At 43.5% G+C, this 13,763-nt stretch overlaps 1 protein-coding gene across 1 annotated transcript in view; it reads left to right on the top strand.

Moving 5' to 3' along the window:
* The window catches only part of LOC124612811 (spondin-2-like), a gene marked incomplete at its 5' end in the record, with an annotated part of 241,157 nt that overhangs the window by 171,059 nt on the left and 56,335 nt on the right, over nucleotides 1-13,763 (top strand). The window contains one exon of the mRNA XM_047141232.1: nucleotides 5,665-5,864. Coding sequence (XP_046997188.1) covers nucleotides 5,665-5,864 — 200 coding nt within the window. The remainder of the gene's footprint in view (nucleotides 1-5,664; nucleotides 5,865-13,763) is intronic.

Below are 13,763 nucleotides of genomic sequence, written 5' to 3'. Positions count from 1 at the left end.
TTTGTTTCAAAAACTTGGATAATAAATACAAATATTTTATATCAGTATATATAAATAATATTAATTTTCCATATTCAGATATTCTTCAGTGCTATAAAAACTATGTGTTAGTAAAAATTTTTTAAGATCTACCTTCAATTTATGAAATTCTTTAACTTTCTTTATTGTAGAAGGAAATGCACTAAAAAGCATTTTGGGCTGGTAGTTTACACTTTTTTGGTAGAGTGCTCCTTTGTGGGTGTCTGTGTGAAAATCATCCCTGTTCCTTGTTTCATGGTTATGAACCTGATTATCTAATGTTGAAAATTCCTGGAGAGTTTTCAGAAAGTATACACATTCATCGATGTATAAGCTAGGAAGAGTCATTATTTTAAATTCTTTAAATATTTTCCTACGTGACACTCTGCAGCGAACCCCTTTCATTATTCTAATTGCCCTTTTTTTGAAGTTTGAAAGCTTGTTTTGCCGTACCTGTATTTTCCCAGAAGATCACACCATATCTAAGCAAACTGTTCTTGTAAGCATAATAGGCACAAAGTAATGATTCAGTGTTGCAACATTTGTGAAGCATTCTTACCACATAGCAGCATTTACTTAATTTTTTACTCAAAACTTCTTGATGCTTTTCCCACCTCAAGTGCTCATCCACCCATATACCGAGGAATTTTGTGTATGGAGCTTGTGCAATAACATAGTTCCCTAACTCAGCTTTTACTCTTCTTCTAGCTTTACTTTTAATATTACTGAAATTCATCAATACCGTTGTATTCTTGTTTATGATCAAAGCATTATCACTAAACCATTTTCCTGTCTCATTTATTGTTCTAGAGACACTCTGCTGTAGATCATCCTCAGTATATCCTTTTATAAAAATGCTAGTGTCATCAGCGAACATCACCGTTTCTGCAACTGTCAGATGGTTTGGCAAATCGTTTATGTACACCAAGAACAACAGAGGGCCTAACACGGAACCCTGGGGCACTCCATAGCAAGTTTTTTTTTGAAATCTGAAAGATACTCTTTGCCTTCATGAAAAAGAAACAATTTTCACGACGCGCAAATAAATGTAAACAGCTGAAGAAGGGGTGAACGTAAAATGAATGTACTTACAAAGACGCGTGTTTTGAGATGTAATTTGCTGGCGTGTCATATCGAGAAAAGGGTGCTATTCATAACGTAATGCTACAACATACGTTAATGTCGCGGACGCTATAGTTTTGACTTTATCCGCTAGGAACGCTCCTGTCGCGTCAAGTGACGACGCTGCCCGCTAGCTCATGTAAATATGCGAATCACACCTGCGGGTCACCAAAGGTTGCCCATGCCTGCCTACTTTATATCGTAATGAGTACCTCGCCAGTCGTTTTTTTTCTGAGCAAATATGCATATAACCTTATATTTGTAACTTTCGATTTGCATACGTAGCGCCTTGATTGATGAATGTTCGCATTTGATTGCGTCTTTTTCTTTATTTAACCAAGCCGAGAAGGAGAACCTGGCAGTAGTCATCGAGAGAACCCGATCAAATGAATAAACGAAAGGTTTAATTCCTAGTTCCGACTAGGAACTAGGAATTGCCTCCTACCTTACTGTGACACTTCAGCGAATTCCTTCCTGTGTCATCGACGGCAGTTCGTCAAAACAAGTCACATCCTTCTCACGAAGTTCAGAAATTCATGTGGATCTTCGAGTCTCAATTCCTCCATTAATAAGGAATCAGTACGTCCCGGGCTTCGTCCATTGTTCCCAGCCAGGGTCGAATTAAACACTGTCTGGCTTTTCGTCGTCTTACTCTAAGGGTTATAGATAATGTCAGGCCAATGACTCCAAATGCGTCCTCTACTTGCATAAATGTATGTTTTGATAAAAACATGTTTGTGCAACGAAGTGTCATATAAAACGAACAGTACAATAATCACATAATCCAATTACATCTTCGTAAGAGAATGGCAAGCATTTAATAAATAAGAACCGTGACCTCTCAGAATTTTTTAATTCGAAAGAACGACTTTACAAGGAATCAGGGATTGGCCTTTGAGTTTCGAGTGTTATTGCCGTCCAGTACTCATGCATGGGTTCGCGCCATTTGTACATCTCAGGTGCATCGCGTAATGCTGGCCTGAATCGCCTTCCAGTGAATAGTAACCCTTAAGACATAGTAATAATATTCTTCTTTTGCTTTTCTTCCTAATAGGTGTTTCGGAGGATTATACCACAATCATCAGCTTGATTTATTTCCGTTATAAAGACGCATTTGCGACTTTTCTGTGGATAACTTTTCGCTGTCCTGCAGTTGTCACGGACTCTTTTTCCCGCATCTAGGGTTTACTCACATACACTTCCTGTAACTACAATTTTTTCCTTTTATTTTTTGGGGCACGTTATGCTCTCTCATAACATGATTGTTATGAATATCAGCCAGCTACACTGCTCTTTCAATTCTTTTTATTTTATAAATCTCTCACGATGAGCCCATTTCATCATATTGCCATCATCAGGTCCTCTTACATGTAATATCGTTGCTGCTATGTCCTGTCTGTTTTTAGAAATTCTAAACTGAAAACGTTATAATAAATCCACTTGATAATGGAGATAGAGCCCTCGAAAAAGCGTAGGTGGGGAACGATAAATGTTGTTGGTTAGGCAGTAATTTGTATTTTCATGTTGTTATTCATAACGGTCACGGCCAGTCTGCATTTAGGTTTAACCAGAGACCCACCTCGGCTTCACACGGGAAGCACTATTCTGTTTACGTCCTGACGACTTGTCTGGCGTAGCGGTAATTTTGTGTGCTGGACACTGCTTAGAGTTAGTTAGGTAACTGAATATTGTTGGATTCCCTTTTAATTAGGTACTTTTATCTGTGCGCAGCTTAAGCCCAGCAGGCTCAGTGAGCTCCGTGAACCCAGGTGGTAAATGACTGCCTGATGTAGTAACACGATATTACCGTGTTGTTATTTCTCATTAACGTGACAGAAGAATGTCACCAATGTTAAGATTTACCATATGCGTTGCTGAATAGTTCTTCATTAACTCACCTGATGAAATTTACTTCGTAAGTGTATGCGACTACTAACAACAATATTTTTATGTCGCTACGCTCTTGTTATTACTATTTCACACAAGCCACCTTTATCTTTCTGTACCTAACGAAATTAAATATATATATATATATAAGTAAATAAAAAAACTTAATCCATTCAGCCTGAAAATTACACATCTGATGTCTAGTTCATTAACTGGTTACGTAGTTTTGAATGAATGAATCTGGTTTAGCTATAACATTTGGAGTGTTCTTACCGCAGACTATCTTTATTACGAGCAACTAACTTCAATGAATTAATGAACAGTTTGCATTTAAAGCTTCAGAACTGCATATTAAAATTTTACTCTTTCTTTTCTTTGTTTTAGGTAAGATTTTACTTGGTGCACAGTTTCTTTTCTTCAATAGTTTTATCCAATGGAGGATCGAAATCGTAATAACGTAAAACTACACATATTACTTACACGCTACCCGCACTAATACGAAATAAACAACGCGTTCTGTCTCTGATATGCTGTTTTTTCCTTTGTTGTACTTCATTGCCTCATCTGGGGCAGGCTGGCAGCAGCCGAAAGACATTAATTATACAACAGAAGACATTTAAAATTACAAAGGAGAAAATATGGTGGACATAAATATGAAAATGGGGGAACATAATGAATGAGAACAGACGAATAGGGGGCGGCTGTAAAATGGAGATAAAAACCTTAAAAAATTATTGAGCACAAAAACCTCACGATGGGACAATTAAAAGAACACAAGGCGAAGTATGGCTGGAGCATAAAAGTAGCAATGGACGGCGTAGCACATAACGATCACTGACAGTAACACTATGTACAAGTCCAGTACACAATTAAAATCACAGCTCTGTACGCACAGGAGAACAGCACCAAACACAACACTGACGTAGCACGCTGAAGACGATGAACAAACACATGATCTGCCAGGGGCTAGGAGATGGGAAGAAGGGAGGTAGAGGTGGAGAGGGGGTTGATATGCTTTACCACAGAACTCCTTTATAAGACTGACGCTCTCTTGTTCAAATCATACTTTCTACTGTATCAAAAGAACAACACCTCGTCCCTCTTTATAGTAATGTACGAAGGGGGACCCAAAAGTAACCAGAATCGTAATGCTGCACATCGTGTACTTGTAGTAGCAGGTTGTGGTTTCTTTGGCAGTTCTTTGAGTGTGCGTACAGTGCAGACGTGACACGAGGAAATGGCTAGTTCTTACGAGCAACGTGGGCAGTGAAGTTTTGTTTCTTGCTCGGCAAGAACGCAGCAGAAACTGTTGCGATGATTCAGACAGCCTACAAAGACGATGCTCTTAGTAAAACACAAGTGTACGAGTGGTTTTCTCGGTTTAAAAAGGGAGAAATGGTGGTTGAAGATCAGCCCCGTTCCGGTCGACCTTCAACAGCTCGAAGACAACATCGACAAAATCCGTGATCTCATCAGTGAAGATCGACCCAGGACAATCGACCAACTCGAGAACTTGTCCCAGTTGTCCTGGAGCTCAATACAGCGCATCTTGACCATCGATTTGGGGATGCGAAGAGCGGCAGCAAAATTCGTGCCGAAGCTTCTTACCAGAGATCAAAGGGATCGTCGCGTTCAAGCCTGTATCGAAATGAAGGACGCATTCAAAGATGATCCACATTTTTTCAACAAAATCATTACAGGTCATGGTGCTATCGGTACCATCCAGAAAGTAAACAACAGTCATCACAATGGAAGTCACCTGGCTCACCTCGACCAAAAAAAGCTCGACAGGTGAAATCGAATGTGAAAACGATGTCGATCTATTTTTTTGACATCAAAGGGATCGTACATTCTGAATTTGTCCGTCAAAACCAGACAGTACACCAACAATTCTATTTGGAGGTTATGAAACAGTTTCGCAGAAGTTTATCGCGAAAACGTCCGGCTTTATGGGATTCTGTCGTGTGGTTCCTGCGTCACGACAACGCTCCCGCGCACACGGCTCTCAGCGTTCGCCAGTTTTTGGCCTCAACGAAGACGACTGCCTCGACCCACGCGCCCTATTCGCCGGATTTAGCACCCTCGGACTTCTTCCTATTCCCGAGGATGAAAAAAGACTTGAGAGGGAAGCGTTTTGCGGATGTGGAAGACGTAAAACGCGATGTCATGGAAGCGCTGGCAGGTATCAAAGAGGACGAATTTAAAAGGTTCTTCGAACACTGGAATGAACGTTTGGACAAGTGTATTAATGCTAATGGAGAGTACTTCGAAGGAGATTAAGGTTGTATTTGAAAACAATAAAGTATATGCTTTCTAGAAAGAAATTCCGTTTATTTTTGGCCTCCCCCTCGTATTTCGTGATGACGTAAAGAAAATTATTCGTAATTTGTGGACAGTTATCTTCTGGGTTTATGTATGGCGTTGTCATGGAGAGCATTCGGCTTCAACGGCTAATCTCCGAGGCATGATGCCGGTGGTTTCTCGTATTAACGACCAGATTCCGTCACCACTGAAGACAGCCAAGTTTTGACAAAAACCAGTCATAGAAATGTACATTGTGGCATTTCATACACTTTTATTGGTAAAACTTGAATGACGCTAACGAGTTAGATGGTTAAGTAGAGCCTTTGGCCGCAGGTCGCACGCACAGCCGCGACTTCCGGCTGTTCCGCGAAGGCGAGCTGGCCAGCGCCGGCCTGCAGGTGTTCGCCGAGACGGGCCGCTGGGACGGCCTGCCCGCGGGCAGCGGCGTGCTGGACGCCTTCGACGCGCCGGCCGTGGCCAGCGGTCAGGGCGACACCTCAGCCTCCTGCTTCGTCGACGGCAACCACACTTTGGTGAGTCCCGGTAGCTTTCTGATAACAGTACTATGTCTCCAATGAGCCAGCAGTTGTGGCTGAGCGGTTCTAGGCGCTTCAGTCTGGAGCCGCGCTGTCGCTATGGTCGCAGGTTCGAATCCTGCCTCGGGCATGGATGTGGGTGCTTTAGTTAGGATTAAGTAGCTCTAAGTCTAGGGTACTGATGACCTCAGATGTTAAGCCCCATAGTGCTCAGAGCCATTTTGTCTTCATTGTGAGTGCACACTGAAGCGTTCCTTTCCTCCGTGCTTTGGAGCAACTGCAGCGTTGTACAAATTCCCACTTAACGGAGGCCCACTCTTTGAAATATTCGGTGCGGAAGACAAATTGCGCCACGTACTGCTCCACAGGTTTCTCGGTAACTTGTAAGTTCGCGTACCATCAGGAAGGAAATTTTGTTGTGTTGGCAGAAGAGCCAACACCTTGTTACTAGAGAAGGCCGAAATGCAGGCGTTTTAGCTCACGCAGGCTGGCGTGAGGAGGGAAGAACTATACTGACGTGAGGTCTGAAACTTGACAAGGAATTAGAATTCAGAAAGAGGACGTAATTAGTTTGATACTTAACATTAATCCATTAATGATGAACGTCGCTCTTGACGGTACATGATTCAGAATATTATCTGTTCAGAAAACATTCTTGAAGTAATTATAGTAACTGAATATGGCGCCTTGCTAGGTCGTAGCAAATGACGTAGCTGCAGGCTATGCTAAACTGTCGTCTCTGCAAATGAGAGCGTATGTAGACAGTGAACCATCGCCAGCAAAGTCGGCTGTACAACTGGGGCGAGTGCTAGGGAGTCTCTCTAGACTAGACCTGCCGTGTAGCGGCGCTCGGTCTGCAATCACTGATAGTGGCGACACGCGGGTCCGACATATACTAACGGACCGCGGCCAATTTAAAGGCTACCACCTAGCAAATGTGGTGTCTGACACCACAAATTTCATATGTGTAGTCTAAGGATTTAAGTTTTTCTCTGAAATCCCATTACACACCAGCAGAAGACATTGTGCAAAACCTTGAAGTGGCGCCCCGAAAACTGCTCTCAGTGACAGTAGAGAAGGTACGGCAAGAATCCGAGTCGTGCAGCATGCAAAGCCTCTGCAGCAGAATGCATCATCTGAAGAAAGCGTAACCCTATGTGGACCGAGGAACACAATATATTGCAATTTTGCAGGTGGACGAAGGAATAACGGACACTATAATGTATGAAGCCAAAGTCAGCGAGTTGCTCCAATATAAACTCACCTTCAGAAAAAAAAAAAAAAAAAAACAGGACACCTTGAGCAACTAGAGATAGGCCGTTCATATCCACAGGACACATAAATCAATATGTTCTGCAGAAGTGATAAACATCTGAAACATGTCGGCCCGCGGGTTCAACGTCAGCATCGATATTGCGGCGCAGTACCACCACCCACCGGTAAAATTTGGCTGTGGCTCTCGTTGTCACTATTGAGCCATGTGCGCCTCGCGTTGTTGCCGTTTGTTCTTTGGCATTTTTTCACATCGAGTGTTATCTTGTTTCTTCCTTACTTACTGGCGTAACAAAGTTACTGGCTTGCTTCCTTGAGTGGCAGCAGCAGCGCTTATCTGTCTTACTATCTTTGGTGTGACAGCTAGCATATCCCAGGTGGTGCTGGTGTGTGTGCTAGTCAGTCGGTTAGGATGAAGCAGTGAGGATCTCTCCGTGGCGCGAGGCCAGGCCGGGACCACTGGCGGCGTGCACGTGCTGTCGGGTCATGAGGCGCTAGCTGCGAGAGCGACAAAGTTCGTTGCCCACAGAACCAGGACGCTGAAATTGAGCGATCAGTTAACCTGTTATGAAGCCTCAACTATTGTGACATCTCTTCGTTCACTTGCAGATTGCTGCTCACTGGGCCGTTCGGGCTAGCAGCAATGTATGAAGTGATGAAGTGTTGGGGTCGGTGAAATCTTGCAGCCATCTTCCTATATTGTGATTAATTGTTAAATTGACTGTTATTTACCAGTGAAGAGCACCAGCGGTATTTTCTGCCCTGTGGCCGTTAACACCCAAGTTACCTGCCCAGGTCGTTAGCGTTGTTTTCCGGCAGTGTGCCTTTCCTCGTTGTGTTGATGCTGTCCGGTGCAGCGTGTAGTTCGACAGCCTTCTAAGTTGTTTGGTTCACATTTGCTTAGAGTGGTTGTTGTTCTCTTGGCTGTTTTTTTTTTAACACCAATTTCTGAAGACGTAGTGCTGTTCGTATCCTCGTCCTTGGCCGATATTTTGCATTGTTGTGCCGTTGGTTGAACGGAAGGGAATTGGTTAAATTGTTGGTAGGTCCTTGGGCCGTCCCTAGTTTGGGCTGCCATCCGATTATCTAACTTCAACTCTTGGCTGCCTGACTCACCTCATCTTACGTTTGAGCTGCCTTCTCCGGCCGATCCGTGGAACACTTCTGAACACCACTTGTTTTGTTTGTTTTAGATTGTGATTTTCATTTTAGTTTGAAGTATTGTGCGAGGCCTTCGGCCATGTATTAATTATGTTCTTTTTAAATTTTACGTAAAGGCCTTCAGCAGTGTTAAATTAAAATTTTGAAGACTGAATTTATTTTAAAAAAGAAAAAAAGAATTTTTTTTCCTTAAAATTGGTTCTATCTGAAATTGTTTATAATCCAGGCCCTAAGCCGTTAGTTTTTCGATGTGTTATGTGTGGCCTTCACCCGAGGATTTACGTGAACCCCTTTTAATAAGGTCCTCAGCCGTGTGTATTCTTAAAGGAAAATTTTTTATAAGAAGGAAGGGGTTTAGTTTAAATTGTTTGTCTGACCGGTTGTTCAAGCCTTCAGCCTTTGTTTCAAATTTGTTTGTGGCCTTCAGCGGAGCAATAAGTTAATATTTCTTTAATTAGGATTTCTGCTGTTCTGTTGTAAGATTAAAAGGAAATTTCTCGGTTGGAAAAATTGTTTATTAATGTGTTAGTTATAGTTGGCCTTCAGACATGTAGTGTAGGCCTTCAACCGCTAATTGTTTTCAATTGCCTTTTTTTTTAATTTTTACCTTCTATTTTTAATTACTTTTGATTTCTAAGTTCTTGTTTTTGGTGTGGTTTTGGGCCTTCAGCCCAGAAAGCATCTCAAGTTCTTTAACTAGGCCTTCAGCTATATTGTTTAGTTGTGATCTTTTAAAACCATGTGTAAATGAGTGGTTCTTAGAAAAATAAAGTTGTGTTTCTGATTGTGCAACTCACAGTTAACTGTTACGGCTCCATCCACAATCGTAACCTTATCCTGTGCGCTCTATGCATACCTATCAACTAGGTTTCAACTATAAACTGAATGTATCAGTGTGACTCGAGCAGATGTGCAGAAAGGCTCGCAGACATATGCGCGAACAGATCCGTCAAATCAGTGCGTTTGTAAGAGGGCGTGTTATTGGCATGAGAGAATGTGATGCATTCTGGGAAATTACTGCTACTGTGGGACGAAGTGTTTCGGTAGTGCAACGGTTCCTAGAATACGACGAGATGAGACATACAGCAGCACCCAGACCACCCCCCGGGAAGATCTACATCTCATCCGAATGGCATTGCAGGACAGAGCTGCATCATCCTAGGCTCTGGCGCAATAGTGGAACACATCGTACACTATCAGAGATGACAGTCTCTCGCCGTTTATTACGGCACATGTTATGTGCTCGTCGTCCACTTCTCCACCTACCTTTCGCACACTGGACTCGCATTCGGGAGGACGACGGTTCAATCCCGTCTCAAGCCATCCTGATTTAGGTTTTCCGCGATTTCCCTAAATCGTTTCAGGCAAATGCCGGGATGGTTCCTTTGAAAGGGCACGTCCGATTTCCTTCCCAATCTTTCCCTAACCCGAGCTTGCGCTCCGTCTCTAATGACCTCGTTGTCGACGGGACGTTAAACACTAACCACCACCACCACCTCCACCTACCTTTCACGAGTGTGTAGAAACGTGCTAGACGATAATGGTGTAGGGGAATGGTGTCACAGGGAACAGGAATGGTATCAGATAGCGTTTTCGGACGAATCCAGGATCTGTTTTTTTGAAAATTATGGCCGCATTTTGGTTCGCCGCAGACAGAAGGAGCAGCATCATGGTGACTGCACTCGCACAAAAAAAAAAATGGCTCTGAGCACTATGGAACTTAACTGCTGAGGTCATCAGTCCCCTAGAACTTAGAACTACTTAAACCTAACTAACCTAAGGACATCACACAACACCCAGCCATCACGAGGCAGGATTCGAACCTGCGATCGTGGCGGTCGCGCGGTTCCAGACTGTAGCGCCTAGAACCGCTCGGCCACCCCGGCCGGCTATCTGCACAACACCACAGACGCTATTTTTAAGCAAGACAATGCATGGCCACATGTTGCTGCACGAACACGAGAGTTATTTGTGTCACAGATGATCAGCCTTTTACTCTGGCCCGCCACATCACCAGACCTGTAGCCATTCGAAAATGTGTGAGCCATGGTGAAACGGCTGGTTCAGCACTATGACCCAATGCTAGTCACCATCGATGAACTTTGGAGGTGGTGCTTACAGGCACTCAACGGCGAGGTTATCAACAATGAACTTTGGAACTAGGTGCATGCAGCCTGGATGGCTATCCACAGGATGCCGTTCGAGCCTTTCATGTCGTCGATGTCATCACACGTGGAACAAGTTATTAGGGTCCATGGCGAACCACGTGCTTGCTAGGCAACAGGACACGATTAAAGAACCGAGGTGACTGAAATGCTGATGGGAGCATGAACGTCCTTTAGTCTGTTTTTTCTGAACATGAGTGTACAAAGAACTGTAAGTGACCCCAAAGCAAAGAATGTGAGATAGTCGCAAGCCTTAAACAAAAGTTGTAGAGCCGATGCCAACACAGCCAAGTGGCTGACATCGAACACTCCAGTGCCAAATACATGTATCAGGCACCCAAGGTTCTCTAAGACCAGTTGTCAATGGGATCGGTTTGTCCGTATCATATTATCTGAAGAAATAGCTGATCCACAAGTTACGTCGCCTGGTTGGGCACACAACGTCTTATGTTAAGGATACCACAGATTTCATCCATCTCATATAGGAACACCAAGTACTTGCTACGGATCTATTGATTAGCTTTGACGTAAAATATCTAATTACCAGCGTGCCTACAGCTGAAATAATCTGAAACTATTAACATCCAACATGAACAAATATCGCCAAACTTATGTGAAATCTGGGATTTACGAGGTGAGGTACTGGCGAAAGTAAAGCTGTGATGGCGGATCATGGATCGTACTTGGATATCTCAATTGGTGGACCACTTGCCCATGAAAGGCAAAGATCCCTCATTCGAGTCCCAGTCCGGCACACAGTTTTATTCTGCCAGAATGGTGGCTGTCAGCATTGCTAATATGGAAAGCTTACACTGTCAAAATACGTCTCCGGACCCTTTCAGTAGGATTTTTTTTCGAACACAGTTTCTACGTCATGTTACATCGCTGCGAATGCTACACGTTGGGCAATCTGCGTTGATACGTAAACAAATCGAATCAATTCATTCACAATGTCCACTGAAGCGTCAAAGAAACTGGGATAGGATTGCGTATTCAAATAAAGAGATACGTAAACAGGAAGAATACGGCGCTGCGGTCGGCAACGCCTATATAATACAAGTGTCTGGCGCAGTTGTTAGATCGGTTACTGCTGCTACAATAGTAGGTTATCAAGATTTAAGTGAGTTCGAACGTGATGTTATAGTCGGTGTACGAGCGGTGGGTTACAGCATCTCCGAGGTAGCGATGAAGTTGGGGTTTCCCCGTACGACCATTTCACGACTGTACCGTGAATATAAGGAATCCAATAAAAGATCAAATTTCCGACATCGCTGCGGCCGGAAAAAGATCGTCTAAGAACGGAACCAACAACGACTGAAGAGAATCGTTCAACGTGACAGAGGTTCAACCCTTCCGCAAACTGCTGCAGATTTCATTGCAGGGCCATCAACAAGTGTCAGCGTACGAACATCATCGGTATGGGATTTCGGAACCGAAGGCCCACTCGTGTACCCTTGATGACTGCACGACGCAAAGCTTCACGCTTTACCTGGGCTCGTCAACACCGACATCGGACTGTTGATGACTGGAAACATGTTGCTTGGTCGGACGAGTGCCGTTACAAATTGCATCGAGGGGTATGGAGCCAACCTCATGAATCCATGGACCCTGCATGCCAGCAGGGGACTGTTCAAGCTGGTGGCGGCTCTTTAATTGTGTGGGGTGTGTGCAGTTGGAGTGATACGGGGGCCCTAGTACGACTAGATATGACTCTGACAGGTGACCCGTACGTAAGTATCCTGTCTGATGACCTGCATCCATTCATGTCCGACAGACTTGGGCAATTCCAGCAGGACAATGCGACACATCACACGTTCAGAATTGCTACAGAGTGGCTCTAGGAACTCTCTTCTGAGTTTAAACACTTTTATTGGCCGCCATACTCCTCTTTAGTGTAGTAATGATAACATCTTAATACGACGCCTCTTTCAGCCATTCTGTGTCGTCTCTAAGTCGATCTGTCTTACGTCGCTGATTCCATACAACCAATTAGGATTTACACACCACTTCAGCCTTTCAAAGTGACTATTGCGCTCATTTATTAATATTTCGTGCAGCGAGCTTACCAACGTTGACGCATTACTAGGGAATATACCTATTTTTGTTTTTTGTTTTGTTTAGTATATCTAAACTGATCGGCCCCAAAAGTCCGAAATGGAGACATACGTTATAGAACTCCATAATCATACGATTAAATGCGGCTTATGGTGAGAATGTAGTCTGTTGTAGAGAGGTGCATAGTTGATATGGAGTTATCCGACTTTTAACATTGAATGATAAAAGGTGAACGACACATGATGCAAATTATTAGAATTTCTGAGGTCACCAGTGCCTAATTGGTTCTTCAGTATCGCAGGAACTATGTTTCTACAAGCGCAAATCACCTTAAAAGGTGATCAGAAGTGTTTGAAGAACGGACATCACGTCGCCTCCACAGAACCGTACATGGCAAAGGACGGTCTGCCGAGTTAGATCGCCGCCGATCTGAATTGGGGTGTCAGGAGCGCATTTCTACCAAGACTGAACGCATCGGCATCAGCAGCCTACGAATGACTCAAGAAAGATTAATTACTGCAATTGTGGCATGCACAGTTGAATACATGTTTTCTGTTCTCGTTTAATGCAGATGACCCGAGGATGTTGTTAATTTGACCGAAACTGGCAGTCAAAAATAAAAATAACAAGTACGACTGTGTATTAAGTATTGCAGTTCTTAACTTTTACGAACACCATCCAACGCCGCTTGTACAAAATATTTCATACTTTTGCCCCTTTTGCAAACATCTAGTCTCAGAACTCAACGACTGGTATGGGTCTGTCAGTACCGATTCTGGACCATGGAACAGTGGCAGCGTGTAGCATGGACCGATGAATCCCGCCTTCAATTGTATCGAGGTCACGGGTCCTTGAATTTGACTGGAGCCCCGCGAAGCTACGGATGTTGCGTGTGAACAACGTTGTTTCCAGACAGGGGGCTCAGTTATGGTTTGGACCGTGTTGACATAATGGCAGTTAGGCTGCACTGTCCGGCTGAAGGGATCAACGACAAGTTAACGTTATATGGGCATTCATGACGTTACTTCCTTTCTGGCATTAGTATATCCTCATGAAGATGCCATGTACCAATGGGATAGTGCTCCATGTCATCGGTCTTTCGTTGCTAAATGGTGCCTAGATGAACAATCCGACGGTTTATCTTTGCAATGTTATTGGCAGAGAATTTATTTCAGTCAAATTTATACATAAATTATTTATCATCTTAAGCGATTTCGGCTGACAAGCTATTACCAGGAGTCTA

Source organism: Schistocerca americana, chromosome 4, assembly GCF_021461395.2.
Source record: "Schistocerca americana isolate TAMUIC-IGC-003095 chromosome 4, iqSchAmer2.1, whole genome shotgun sequence".
NCBI lineage: Eukaryota > Metazoa > Arthropoda > Insecta > Orthoptera > Acrididae > Schistocerca > Schistocerca americana.
This window is presented reverse-complemented; position numbering and strand designations above follow the sequence as displayed.